Source organism: Copidosoma floridanum, unplaced genomic scaffold (genome assembly GCF_036245765.1).
Source record: "Copidosoma floridanum isolate Cflo_tuat_1 unplaced genomic scaffold, Cflo_Japanese_pri ptg000030l, whole genome shotgun sequence".
NCBI classification, from domain to species: domain Eukaryota; kingdom Metazoa; phylum Arthropoda; class Insecta; order Hymenoptera; family Encyrtidae; genus Copidosoma; species Copidosoma floridanum.
Genome location: NW_028321907.1, coordinates 13,015,783 through 13,029,129, shown reverse-complemented (window position 1 = coordinate 13,029,129; position 13,347 = coordinate 13,015,783). Strand labels below are relative to the sequence as shown.

Below are 13,347 nucleotides of genomic sequence, written 5' to 3'. Positions count from 1 at the left end.
TTGGCAAGATCGATATAGAAAGCCTTTGCAAAAAAAAAACACGTATCCTTAACCACAAAGGCATCGATGAGGTAAAAAAAAAAAGTTAAGTGTCTGCGTTGGCCATATAAGGGCAGAAGATAGAATTGACAGAAAGAAAAAAAGAGAAACTTTTGCGTAGGATAAACCCATAAAGTCCATCGAGAGTTTGTGTAAGTTTGACACTTAAAGTGTGCGAGATATTTAAAGCTTCTGAGTACTTACTCTTTATTCCGTATTATAATCTGAAGCATAATCCAGAATTGGTATTTATTTCAGTGATATTTAAATTTTTGGATTTTTAGTGTTTCTTATGTAAAAAGAATCAAATGTATAATTTATCGTAACAATACTTTTTTTTACAAGGATATTTTCGTTGCTTTCAGGTCATAAAATACCAAAACAAAATGGATCATTTGATTCAGCAAAAGGTTGTGGAAATCGCATCCGAAGTTGAGAAGCAGTTAGATTCCGAGATAGAAAAATTGGATAACTTGAACATCGATGATATTGAAAAATTGCGTGAACAAAGGTTAAAAGAAATGAAAAAGATGCAACAACAGAAGCGAACATGGCTTTCGCAGGTGAATATTTTTATTTTCATTATGCAGGATGTACCTAGTTGAAAGTAATTGATGATTTTTTGGTGATATTTAGGGTCATGGAGAATATACTGAGTTATCTGAAGAAAAAGAATTTTTTGACGTTTGCAAGAAGTCCGACAAGGTTGTATGTCACTTTTATAAGAATGGAACAGAAAGATGCAAGATCTTTGACATGCACCTCAAACTACTTTGTAAAAAGCACCTCGAAACACGTTTTATTAAATTGGATGTTGAAAAATGTCCGTTTTTAACTGGTATGGGTACATTTCTACATTTTTTTCAATTGGTCAAAAGTATATCATATGTCTAAATAGTAAATTTATTTATAACAGGTCGTTTGAAAATCAAATTAATTCCTACCATTGCTTTAGTGGTTAATAGTAAAACAAAAGATTATATAATTGGATTTACCGACTTGGGAAACTGTGATGATTTTTCAACAGAAGTATTAGAATGGAGAATAGCACAAGCTGCTGCAATCAATTATAGTGGTGATCTCATGCACCCACCTGATAAGACTAAAATGCAAAAGCAGCCAGCAACAAAAAAAACTATTCGTGGGAGAAATTCTGATGATTCGGATTCAGATTAACACTCTTGTACCATAAAATATTTATAAAATTCTCGTTCTTTTACACTTTTTATATTAATCATGTTTTATATAGAAAATGAGTGATTTGTTTCATTAAAAAAAAAAAAAACCAAACTTTATTATTTATTGTATATTTAGAATCTACTTTGAACAGTTTTTCATATGTAAAAAAATAAATTAGTCCATGGAATTATTTTATCTTGAATGCATTAAAGGTATCCACAACCTTATTGGAAAGTTAATATTTGTGTTATCCAAACCACTTTAGTTTGTTCACTGAAATAAAAAAAAAAAAAAAAATAAGTTACAGATTATCTTTAAAAATAATTTTAGAAAATAAATGAGATGGCAGGTGAAAAAGTAAATGAAAGTATTAAATACTTTAATTCTTACAAAATTATAGAGTACAGTATAAATACAATTCAAAATTGAAACTATAATTCAAAAAATAATGCATACTGAGTTCGATATGAGCTCGTTCTCGTTTTTTTGATTAATTATACTTTTATCTCTTTCATCCCATAAGGTAAGTCCGTCACAAGCACATATTTTTTTGGCATTCTGAAAAAGTCCTGATGATCTTGCTATGATGCCACATGCTAATCTAAAAAAAAATGTACACATACCTTGAATATTTACACTTTTAATGTCACTAATATTAGTAATTAACATAAACAATAATTTTTAAATCTTAAATCATTGATTACAAACACATAATTATTACACATCGATATTATATTTAATATGCAATGTACTGTAAAAAATTCTAAATAAATCTTTTAAAAAATGCAATTTTGGATCACTATTTTAAGAAATAATCATGTATTAAACAATTGCTCCATCGGAACAAAAAGTTGATAGCGTTCCAATCAAATGGTTGTTCAAGATCCAGCGTTGATTGAACAAAAATTTGTTGCAAAATAGTGTGTCGTTGTTATAGTCTGATTTTTTACGGAGAAATGTATGCTGGAAGCCGTCAGAGAAAGAAATAAGTAAGTACACACCTCTCTAAATACGTCATAATTCTTATCTCTCTCAACGCATTTACGCGGGACAATGTACATGCTTGGATTCGAGCGATAAGAGGGGGGAGAACGAAGAAAACGTTCAGTTCACTCTCTCTCGCAACTCGCAACTCGCAACGCAACGCCCAGTCGAACGTCGCGGAGAAGCGATACGGTATCGTGAAGAGGAGAGGAGCAGAGGAGTGTAGGAGAAGGAAAAAGATAGAAGATAAATTCAGTCGACGTCGACAATTCGACATTTTTAAAATACTCGCCGTTGAGTATATAATAAGTATTCGTCGTCCTATTCCTGAGTTGGCAGAAACCAAGTTCTAGGGCCGTAAGTCGTTAGTTGTGTTACTTACAATTAAATCAAGTGTGTATTTGTAACACAGGTATATACTGTACACATATACTATAGCTGTTTAGTATAAGTAAAAAAAAAAAAAAGAGTACGGTTAAGTTCGGTATAGAGTATCGGTGAAATCGATAACAAACATTATACCCGTTCACTCGCTCCCTTCCCCATAAATAATTCATCATTAAAATCGTCTTATCAAACGCGCGTGACGCATGCAATGCCGGCGCAACAGCCTCAAGCCTGCGGTACAACGGCTATTCGAGGAGCAGCCGGCACTGAACGTCAGGAACAGCAGAAAAGCATCGACGCGAGGGCGCATGGGATCATCAGTAGCAGCACTGCAGCCCAGCTTACCCGAACACTAGCTCAGTCCGAGGCTCGGCTGAGCACGGGGGCGGATAACGAGGGCTGCTGCAACCCTTTCCGAATACCCAACCACCACGTAAGGGGAAAGAACTCGTTGAGGAACGTGCCCGCGACAGTGCGTGAGTGCCTGACTCATGTTAACTTCAAGGGAAAGCGTATTTGCTACTCTTGTCGCATGCGCGTTTACGAGATGCTCAAGGAGCGCAGAGTCATAAAGCCATCGTCATCAAGGATGAGTCTAGTTACTCGAGGCTCTAGTGTGGCTACCGCAGCCAAACGGAAACAACAGCAGCAGCAACAGAGAAGGAGCGCGCCTACGTCGGCGATGAACCGGCTCAGTCAGTCCGCTGCTCCAACACCCGCACCTGTAACTGCCGTTAACCGGAGGGAGGAGGTAGAATCCGCGATGTCCACCCAGGAGTCGAGGGAGAGGCTACCCATACCAACGACGGCCCGGGATGCCGTCGAACAGATGGCAGCGATCGCGCCCGAACATAATAATATGTCGTCGGTTGACCTCGTAGGTGCGTAATTACGTTTTGTTACTTTTTTTTTTTTTTTTCAGAACATGTTTATTCGGAGTTTATTGGTGTGTGCCGCCAGCCAGCACACCTCCGTCCTTGAATTTGGTCTTTCGGTGGCGTTTGCGCGCGCTTTTGCAGGCTTTCTCGCGCGCGCTCTCTCTGACACTCCTCCCCTTTCCCCCTGCATGTATACTTCTCTCTCACTCTTTCTCTACTGCACATATTCATTTTTTTCTTTTTTTTCTCTTGCCCATTATCATTAAGTATAGGGGTTGAAGTATTGTAAAACTTTCTCTCTAATTTCCTTTGACCTTGCATTCTATAATACACTTTCACTACTTAATGGTTTCTTGTGTTCATGAATCATGAAACCATTAACTTTGTAAAGTGTTTTTGTTATAGTACAATATGGTAATTATTAATGTTTTTTTCTTACAATTTCACCACATTTGAAGTTAAATGACGACTTTCAATCACTAGTAATCCCAAAATCGCTGGTAACTTACCTTTTTCCACTGTTTCCATCGATTTTAGATAGAGGATTATCACCTTTGCCAAAATCGTCTGCCTTTTCTGTAATGACTAAAGATCTGCCAATGATATCGTCCACATTGAGAATGCTATTTAATATTCTAAATGTTCCCCTTCCTGACTCATTTGCCAATATATTACCGAGGTCACCAACATGCTGAACAAGTACAATCATAACAAATGTAGATATCACTGCATTTGATGTAACTATGGAATTAATAAATTTAATATACCCTTTGAGATGGTGGATCATCAGGTCCTCCATGAGATGTATTGTTGGGATTAAAATGCTCTCCTAAACTAAAGTTATTGAAAATTTTGTATCGAATTACTTCACAAAAACACAAATATATTGTAGCTTCAGTACCTTTCACAACCTTGTGAAATATCACCGCATTCATGAATGTGAAGTCCATGAGGGCCTGGTGATAAGCCATCTATTGTGCCATCCACTATACACCCATTTTTAGTTGTAACAAATCTTACTACACCTTTCACAATGTCACCATAACTGTAACCAGAATTTCCACCCAACATAGCCACAGCACTGATATCATTCTCTAATAATTGAGATTAAAATAACCTTTTTATTCTTGTGATTCTTTATTATTTCATTTCATTTAACATTGTTAATCGACATTACTTTACCTCCATATCCTTTGAGTACAGCCTTCTTACCAGTACTTTCTATAACTTCTTGAATTTTGGTATGAGGTAATTCAGTATCAACAATAACAGAGCCCTGCTCCAAAGATATTTGAACGTCATTTACCCCATTCAGCTGTGACAAACTGTTTTCTACTTCATTCACACATTTCTGACACGTCATCTGCACCTCGAACTCAATCTAGAAAAAAATCAATAATTATTTACATTTCGAATCATAGCACTGCCAATTGCCAATAAACGTAATTTGTGAAAAAAAGTAGCCTATACTTAGTCACTTTTTGCGCATTTACTGGAGCACTTGCGTGATAGTGCAATCTAAACTTACCTTTGTGGATGTCATTTTTTTTATCGTTGCGGAGTGATTAAAAATAAGTACACAAAAAATACAAAAGACGATATACTTCAATGTATATGATAAAACGCGATAAAGTATGATGCAGCAAATATCAGCTGGTCTGAAAAGTTGCAGGTTAATAAAAGTTGTATTCAGCTTAGCTATCCAGGGCGCCTCGAGGCACTTTTATATCATAAAAATGGATGTATTATATTTCTACAACACGAGTGCTCTCCAGACTCGAGAGCGCTCAACACAACTAAAAGTATTTAGAAAATTTTTTGATGGAATGCGCGTCAAAACCTTCAGGTCAAACCAATGCGACGACTAAACCTAGTTCTTCACACGTGAACCGCAACGACCTCTTCGTATTTAATAAACTCGAGTAAAAAACAGATTTGAGGAAATCGTCAAAACACAAGTATGAGATAGAGCGCGATGTAAAAAAACAAATCAAATTTTTCGATTACACGACGGGAAGTATAACGACCACTTGCGGGCTGCGTTAAATCGTCGGTCGTCGGCGCGACTATCGTGAAGGTAGCAGCAAACAATTGACCGGCATATATTTCCCTTGCTCATTATGATTATGTATATGATTAAGTGGTGTACATACCTCTCTCAGAGGTTAGTACACTGTAATATAAAAAAAAAAAATGTATATGATTATGATTACGTGTGTGTGTGTGTGTGTGTGTGTGTGTGTGTGAATGGACCCTTAGAGCATATACAAATGGACCAGCGTTGCCGTAAGATGTGACACGTGATTTTCTCCGGGAAAAATTTAGCGTGTTTGTTACAGGTAGTTTACTAACAACACTATCGTCGAGAGTGAATAAGGATACCCTCCACTTTATTTACATACAGTTGGTAAGCTTTGACTGGTGTTTATTTACAAATTAAAATTGAACAAAGAAAAAAATTCTCTAAATTTAAATATCAAATGTTTATACTATATTTGTCAACACTTCTTAATACAGTTTAACAACTTGCATGGAAATTTTTTTCCCAAAAAAGTAAGACAAACTACTCCAGTATGTGTAACATCGATTAGGGTCGAACGTTCCTGTACACGGGAAAAAAATGAACGCAAAAGACATTTAGTTTTATCTCCAATTGACTAAACGAGATCCTATGTTCATACGAGTACGATAGCAGTGATAGCACATATCATGCATAGACTGGGAACTGGGAGACAGATTAACCCTTTACCTATAGGGTCAGCGCCATAATTGCGTGCATATTAAACACTGTGCCTGTTTGTGTATGTTATATTATCGCTATTCGTTTATAGTATCTGATATTCTGATATGTCGAGTGCGTCGAGACTCGAGTCAGTCGAGTTAGGTATAGTCTATATATAAGTAGAGAATGTGTGTAAAGAGACGCCGCAAGAGAATTGGTCAGTTTTTTGTCATTTGTGTAAGTACACCCACCTAATCGCTAGTAGAGACGGGCAACGCCTGTCTTGAGATTTCGAAAAGTGTATTTAAGTACTTAATCCTAGCTGATAATTGATGGGTGCATGTGTGTATTGCGTATAGTGTGTGAGAGAAAGAAAGAAAGAAATACGCATGCACTTGTAAAAGGGAGGAAAGACGCGATTACGAAGCCTCTACTTGTATGTGTTCAAGATGTCGACTATTGGCTTGTTAAGGTATATGGTTTTAACGAGGGTCCATGCGATATTGTTTCTGATGCGTTGCACAAACTAGATATGCTGATTTATTATCAGTGACAGCAGTTCTCTGGCCGAGACCCTTGAAAGTGACAAGTTTACTTTGAAATACAAACTTCTGAGTAGGCTCGTATTTTCACGTGTTAGTTTTATGTGCTTTTCAATAGTTTTATTTATTTAAGTATTTTGTCAAAACGCATTGTATCGGATCGAGGACTACTTTTAATTTGCCTCTGTAAATATTTCTTTCATATTTTGTTTCCAGATAATTTGAACAGGATGTCGGAGTCGACTATAGCAAGACGCACCAAATCTCAACTGGCACTACCCCCGGATCTATGTCCTAGCAAGCAGATCTGCTGCTTCTGTTTTATGAGCGAAAATAATGAACTGGAGTTTGGCAAGCTCTATCATTACAATGGCATTGTTACGCATTATTACTGTCTGGTTGGTTTTTTAATTTTTACGTTTTTTCGATTACATTTCATCCAAGTACTCAAACTGTGCTGTTTCAATTGCTACCTATCTGCTCAGCATGTAGCTCTAATAACAAAACATCTCTAAAGGTTGTTGATTTATGCATAAACAAAACATAAGTATTACTTTGAAAACTTTTCATTGATCATAAACTCCTTTTCGTTGTACTAACTCTGCATGAAACTTTTTAATTATTAATTATTTTGTTACAGCTATTATCTTCAAATATGGAGCAAAAAGGAAGTGATGACCAAGGTATACTAGGATTCTTGGAGGAAGATATACAAAAAGAAATCAGAAGAGGAAAAAGACTTGTAATGCATTTTTTTTTTTCTACAATATTCATTCTAATTGTGTCTAATGTGATATTAAAATATATTTTTATTTATTGCTTAGTATTGTTCATATTGCAAAAAGAATGGTGCAACTCTAGGATGTTGTAATGCCAAATGTAAACGTATTTTTCATCTACCATGTGGTTTAAAGGCTGGATCCTTACATCAGTTTTTTGGAGAATTCAGGTCTATATTTATTTCATAAAATATAAAATCTATTTTATTTAATAATTTCTGTGCATTAATAAATCAGTATTTCTTACTGGTTAGGTCCTATTGTATCAACCACAGACCAAGACAGAAGATCGATGATCGGGTTAAAAGGGAAATCGGAAAAATGTCCAATATTTTGTGTTATATTTGTTATGAGGGAGTAAAACCATTAGATAGCAATGGAACACTATGGGCACCGTGTTGTAAAAAGAACGCTTGGTTTCATCGAAGATGCGTTCAAGTAAGTTTTAACTCAAATTACGACCATTGTTTTGCTTCATGATTTTCTAAAAATATATTTATATCGCAGCAACTTGCCATGAGTGCAGGTTACTTCTTCAAATGCCCATTATGTAACAATAAAAGAGAATTTCAAACTGCCATGTTAGAATATGGCATATACATCCCAAGACAGTATGTATTAATGATAAAGTGTAACTCAGTTAATGTTTTCTATGATTGATTATGATTATTTTATTTTAGGGATGCGTCTTGGGAACTTGTGCCAAATGCATTTGAAGAATTATTATATAGACATGATCGTTGTGATTCCAAAATATGCCAATGCGCAAAAGGCAGAACGTACACAAGTAGTAATGGGTAATATTTTACTTTTTTTCTTTCTCTTATTTTATAAACACTTGTACAATACTTCGATAAACAAAAAAAATAAAATAAACTGTTAATTGACAGAAAATGGGAATTGATACTTTGTCGAACATGTGGCTCACAAGGAATACACGTATTATGTGGTCAATTGAAGTGGTCAAATCCAACGTGGGATTGTCCAGAATGTACTCTTATTTTAAGTAAGTTTTTTTCTAAACCGTTAAAAATGTGTACTAAACTTTTAGTTCATAAATTGTATGTCTTTTTTAGAGAATAATTGCGAAAATACGACTGATGATTCGACGTCAAATTCGAATGAAATTACTAGACAGTACGTACAGTTTAATTAAACTATTTATTTTGATGAATACAAAATTTGAAATCCAAATTTTTTATGTTAGTGGAGAAAATACTCTTGATACTACGGCTATGGATAACAATGAGGATAGTGATTCTGATATATCAGTTGGTAATGATTCCTTACCTGTAGACAGTAGTTTGCATGACATTCCAAAGAACATACCCCAAGTCAAATTACGTCCTGGTCCAAAATCATTCAAGTTACAGCAAGTCCAAAAAATAAAAAAGTAAGATTTCATCAACACTTCTGCCTACTTAAAGCGAATTTCAAAAATTAATTTCGATAATTTTTTTTCTAATTATATAGAAGCATTGATACTGTCAGTTCTAATGACACTAATCCAACATCCACCAGTAGTTCCTCGAATAGTATTGAAAATTCAGTTTCCAAAGCAGCTACTGAAGTCATATGTCTAGATAGTGATGACGAAGCCCCTGAAGTAAGTAATTTTAAAATCGATAGCATTGAAACTATCTATAAATATTCTATTAAATTTTTTACTTTGCGTTGATAAGTGATGTTTTTCAATACTCTCACATTAGTCCGTTTACGCCGTATTAAAGTAACCCTACATCCACATTGTTAATAAAAGCTGTTGGACCTTTATTGACTTGTAATCTTTCAACTGATTCCACAAGTAGAATTTTTATTTTATTAACTTCTTTTTTCTGTTACAGAATTTTTAATTTTTGAGTTATTTATCTATTATCGCATCCGTATCAACAAATAATTTAATTATTTTTCACGAATATATTAAAATTTAATATATTAATATTTTTTCTTAGATTCTGTGCGAGACCACAATGAGAAAAACAAATAAAGTCGGCCAATCAGTCATGTTACATGGTAATTTTAATGGAGCTAGCAGCAGCAATCCATTTGACATCTCGAATACTGGCTTGATGACAAGTTTTCAAATGTCCCCGTTCAGTCTTACAAATTTATCGCCTCTGACCATTCCCATGCAAAATAATATCGAAGAGTCATCTCCCTTCAACATAATCATAAGTAACGTGACCTCTGTACCTGCGGAATTTTTCGCTAGTGTACCAGAAGAATCAACTGAAGAATTGACGCCAACCATAGAATTCCCTGCATCGACAGCTACACAGTCACCAGAAGCGCAACAGAAACCACCATTGAAAAGGCCTCGTCCTAACGAAGATAACGAAATTAAAGTATTTACTAAAATGTCAAAGCAAGCTCGTCTCGATAATGACAGCACTGTGAATGATAATACGGAAAGCTCTGTAGCAGTCCCGAGTAGCAGTACCAGTATTTTTAATACTTTAACGGTGGACGCGGCTGCTCGCTCATTGTCTAATGTTACACTCGCGAGTTCTAGCAAAGTCAATACGACAACAACTGGGGCTGGATCCAACGGCGTGTCCCTCGAAAATGTAAGCATTTTTCTTTACTACTTGACACGGGACAATGCGATTAGTCGATTTGCTTTCTCAAAGATCGAACGAGAAGAGGTAGATTAAGATGCAGCACTAAGCCTTCTTCTACAAAATCTATTTTTTGTAAACAAACATGCCTCTGATTTAATTCTGTCAAACTCGCAAAGAAAGACATTCATCTGGGATAACTCTAGTCTGTGATACGACGTGGCCTTTTTTTTATGTAAGATTTATTTCTGAGACGTCAAAGCGTACGTACTTATACAAAATAATGCGTTCAAGTGCGTAATGTGTATAAAAAAAAAATTACGCAGTTGTGTTACATCGAGCTCTCCATTTTTTTGTTGTCTGTTTTTTATTGTTCAACTTCTCGAGTATGCTTTATTTTTGTAAAACATTATTCGTATTAATTGGAGTGACGTACGGGGAACGCGTTTTGCGTGTTTATCATTGTCCCCGTGCTTTCTCTTTAGTCTTACTCTTGGGGTTGTAACAGTGTCACCGAGATGCAGGCTCAACACCTACTGTGTACGACACCGGATACGTCAACGTTCGTACAACAGTTCCAGCCTACTTTGCAGCCGGTGATGGCAAGTCCAAACTACCCTTCGATATTTCAACAACTGATTCTGAGGCCAATACCACTGCAGGAAACCTATCCGAACCTATGTAGGCAACATTTTTTACATCATCAACCAAAATACTGTGATTTTTGTTGGAATTTTTTTTAGAAATATACTTTAATTGTCTGTAATTTTATATTATGCACAAGAGATTAATTTGCACTCCAAATAATATTTAATATCTTTAACAAATTTTCTCACACAAATAACAAAATATCTTTATTTAATACAATTTGGTGAAATGCGTATGGTTATACTTAATTTTAATTAATTTATTTTTTTAAATTTATTTATTTATTTTTTTAATTTATTTATTTTTTTAAATTAATTAATTAATTTTTTTAAATTTATTTATTTATTTATTTTTTTTCTTCTTTTTTTTATGTACAAATGCTTTGTGGGGATCAATGTGTGGTTTATTAATCGTCTTCGCATGTATTATCAATTTCTGCACCAATAACATTTTTGGTTTTTTGTCCTTGCCTCTGTAAATGTGAGTACGCTTGCTTTGATGCACTTTTTTTTTTTTTTTTTTTTTTTTTTTCTTTTTACAACTCAACAGGATCCTGTGTATGATAAAAATGTATTTTTCAAACTTTTAGTCATACCGTTTTCAAAAATCCAACTGCCAATAGCAGCGGCAGCTGCTGCAGTAGCAGAAGTTCCAAGCCAAGATGTTCCTCCAGTGATCGAACTAGATTGATTCCAGACATCGTTCGTCTGAGCGATCTGAAATTCAGAATTTTCGAAGACAACATTGAGGTCAGTAACTCTTACCGTCTCGTTGTGTTATTGTTGAATCATAAACAAGTTGAAGTAAAAAGCATTATATTTTTTAGATATCGCTTGGCAATCGTAAAATTCAAGTAAAAAAAAACTGCTTACTGAAGAATACGGATAGCAAATCGAATGAGCCAAGCAGCGACTACAATCAGTCCATGTCATCGTCGCCGTTGGAATCTCAGTATGTATCAAGCGATAAAAGCTCTAGTAAACCAAACTTTCTGCGATTCGATGATTCTGCGACAGAATCAACTCATTCGCGTCATTTGAGAAGCCGCGGTCTCAAAAATTTTGTATACGAGGATGACAATACCTTACTGGAATATCCGACATCGAACATTGATACTTCTGGTGGGGCAAAGCTCATGAAAAAGTCTAATAAACAGGGCCGTAATGAACTTAAAGAAAATTTGGATCCAGAAGTTTCAAGCTCGAGCAAGAACAACGTTCTTGATAATGTAAATAACAATCAAACTAGTTCCTCAGATTTAAAAGATATTTTTAATTCACTTGAAAAATCGACCAAAGACGATGATAGTACTAGCCTGGTAAAAAAAGAAGATTCAGACACCAATCAGCGTTTGTTACGGAGAAGCGGTCGTACTATTCGTCACTTCCGATCTATAAAGTCGTCGAATGGACTAATCGACAGTGATTCTGTTTCTCAATCGGTTGAAAAATCAAATCAAACGATTGATCAGCCAATTCGAAATACCAGGTCTCAAAAAGTTATTAAGGATTCCGATTCTCAAAAAGCAAACAATCATTTGAAAAATGTTGATATTAACGACTTGCGATTCGATTTGACGGGTAAGGTAAAGCGAGATGATGAAGAAATCGACGCGGATGAGGATTTCAGAGTTAGCATAGATTTACAAAAGCTAAAGAACTTCATGAGCGTGAAGCCTGATTTATTTTCAAAAACAAATGGTGTTCATGGAAAGCTGCATATTTACAATGTGAATGTAAAATTGAGAGTTGAATTAAGTACAGGTGAAACCAAGTATCTGACTAAGTCTCAAAGCTTTGATTGCCTTTCAGATATTGATAAAAATGACGATTTTCAGTTCAACCACATTAAATATAAAAGCCTCAACGACTTGTCGCAAATCGCTAGTATAAATAATTCAAAGTTGACTGTTAAACGAGGCTACGTTGATAAGAGAGTCAGAAGAAGTCAGCGGCGAAAATCGAAACGATTTGAGAAGCATGAATGCGTTAGGTAATTTAGTTCACATGTTTACAAAAACGTTCGAGTATTGTATATTATTTTTTGATGAATGAATATGAGACATTAAGTTTATACAACAAAGCTTTGAACACAGTTGAAGTATGAGTGCAATCACTTTTTTTTTTCGGTGTAACCAGAAGCTATTTAATGACTCATGAATTTACTTTTACTTATGCAAAAATTAAATAAATAGTTTGTACAAATTTCATAACATCAGTGTAATAAATTAACTGAATAGTTTTTTATTCGGTTTTTGTGATAAATTAACTATAAAATTAAAAGTTGTTTCTTTTAAAGAAAAATTATTTACATCAAATAGACAGTGCTGATGTTATGTTATGTAAATAGTATGAATGTAAGCAGTATGTACAACTTTTAATATGCATTGTAAACGGTTGTAACAATGTCCATTTTATAAAGTAAAACTAATTCAGATAATATTGTTGTTTTTGATACCACATCCTTGAAAATCATCATTCCTTAATAAAGGTGCTGCACTTATCGAAAAATACAGAAAATACTATACAGATAAATATTTTAAACATTTAAATATACAGTACAAAAAAATAAAGACAATATGATAATATAGACTAAAACAACCTTATAATTGTAATTTATATAAAGTATTCA

General features: G+C 34.6%; 3 protein-coding genes across 13 annotated transcripts; 2 read left to right on the top strand and 1 right to left on the bottom strand.

Moving 5' to 3' along the window:
- LOC106644371 (phosducin-like protein 3) lies at nt 1-1,518 on the top strand. Its single transcript, XM_014359836.2, has 4 exons — nt 1-191; nt 405-602; nt 676-877; nt 956-1,518. Exons 2-4 carry the CDS (start codon nt 426-428, stop codon nt 1,213-1,215), a joined length of 639 nt encoding a protein of 212 aa, XP_014215322.1. The 5' UTR covers nt 1-191; nt 405-425; the 3' UTR covers nt 1,216-1,518.
- Nucleotides 1,314-5,586, bottom strand: Ccs (copper chaperone for superoxide dismutase). 3 transcript variants are annotated; one of them, XM_014359810.3, is made up of 7 exons: nt 4,996-5,586; nt 4,650-4,848; nt 4,379-4,561; nt 4,235-4,296; nt 3,977-4,158; nt 1,675-1,819; nt 1,314-1,491 (listed from the first exon to the last, which is right to left on the bottom strand). In XM_014359810.3, exons 1-7 carry the CDS (start codon nt 5,008-5,010, stop codon nt 1,489-1,491), a joined length of 789 nt encoding a protein of 262 aa, XP_014215296.2. In that variant the 5' UTR covers nt 5,011-5,586; the 3' UTR covers nt 1,314-1,488. The 3 variants fall into 3 exon arrangements, with proteins under 3 accessions (XP_014215296.2, XP_014215304.2, XP_089453120.1); XM_014359818.3 differs by having other exon boundaries at nt 4,235-4,301; nt 4,369-4,561; nt 5,308-5,586; XM_089596994.1 differs by lacking the exon at nt 1,314-1,491 and having other exon boundaries at nt 1,657-1,819; nt 4,235-4,301; nt 4,369-4,561.
- Nucleotides 2,364-13,143, top strand: LOC106644280 (uncharacterized). 9 transcript variants are annotated; one of them, XR_016293375.1, is made up of 15 exons: nt 2,364-3,470; nt 6,948-7,129; nt 7,372-7,473; nt 7,556-7,680; nt 7,765-7,948; nt 8,018-8,121; nt 8,191-8,307; nt 8,401-8,516; nt 8,587-8,647; nt 8,718-8,903; nt 8,984-9,116; nt 9,463-10,077; nt 10,593-10,749; nt 11,306-11,465; nt 11,543-11,627. XR_016293375.1 is itself a non-coding variant. In XM_014359724.2 (15 exons), the coding sequence occupies exons 1-15, from the start codon at nt 2,798-2,800 to the stop codon at nt 12,710-12,712; spliced, it is 4,068 nt and encodes a 1,355-aa protein (XP_014215210.2). In that variant the 5' UTR covers nt 2,364-2,797; the 3' UTR covers nt 12,713-13,143. The 9 variants fall into 9 exon arrangements, 6 of the variants coding, with proteins under 6 accessions (XP_014215210.2, XP_014215203.2, XP_014215224.2 ...); XR_016293374.1 differs by having other exon boundaries at nt 10,554-10,749; nt 11,339-11,465; XR_016293373.1 differs by having other exon boundaries at nt 10,554-10,749.
- Nucleotides 13,144-13,347: the final 204 nt, after the last annotated feature.

Coding starts and splice junctions, on each gene's coding strand:
- LOC106644280 (XM_014359717.2), top strand. CDS start 2,798: ATGCCGGCGCAACAGCCTCAAGCCTGCGGTACAACGGCTATTCGAGGA. Junction 3,471..6,947: donor GTCGTCGGTTGACCTCGTAG/GTGCGTAATTAC, acceptor TTTTGTTTCCAG/ATAATTTGAACAGGATGTCG. Junction 7,130..7,371: donor TTACGCATTATTACTGTCTG/GTTGGTTTTTTA, acceptor ATTTTGTTACAG/CTATTATCTTCAAATATGGA.
- LOC106644371 (XM_014359836.2), top strand. CDS start 426: ATGGATCATTTGATTCAGCAAAAGGTTGTGGAAATCGCATCCGAAGTT. Junction 603..675: donor AGCGAACATGGCTTTCGCAG/GTGAATATTTTT, acceptor GGTGATATTTAG/GGTCATGGAGAATATACTGA. Junction 878..955: donor AAAATGTCCGTTTTTAACTG/GTATGGGTACAT, acceptor TATTTATAACAG/GTCGTTTGAAAATCAAATTA.
- Ccs (XM_089596994.1), bottom strand. Junction 4,562..4,649: donor TGTACTCAAAGGATATGGAG/GTAAAGTAATGT, acceptor CTCAATTATTAG/AGAATGATATCAGTGCTGTG. Junction 4,302..4,368: donor ATTTCACAAGGTTGTGAAAG/GTACTGAAGCTA, acceptor CAATAACTTTAG/TTTAGGAGAGCATTTTAATC.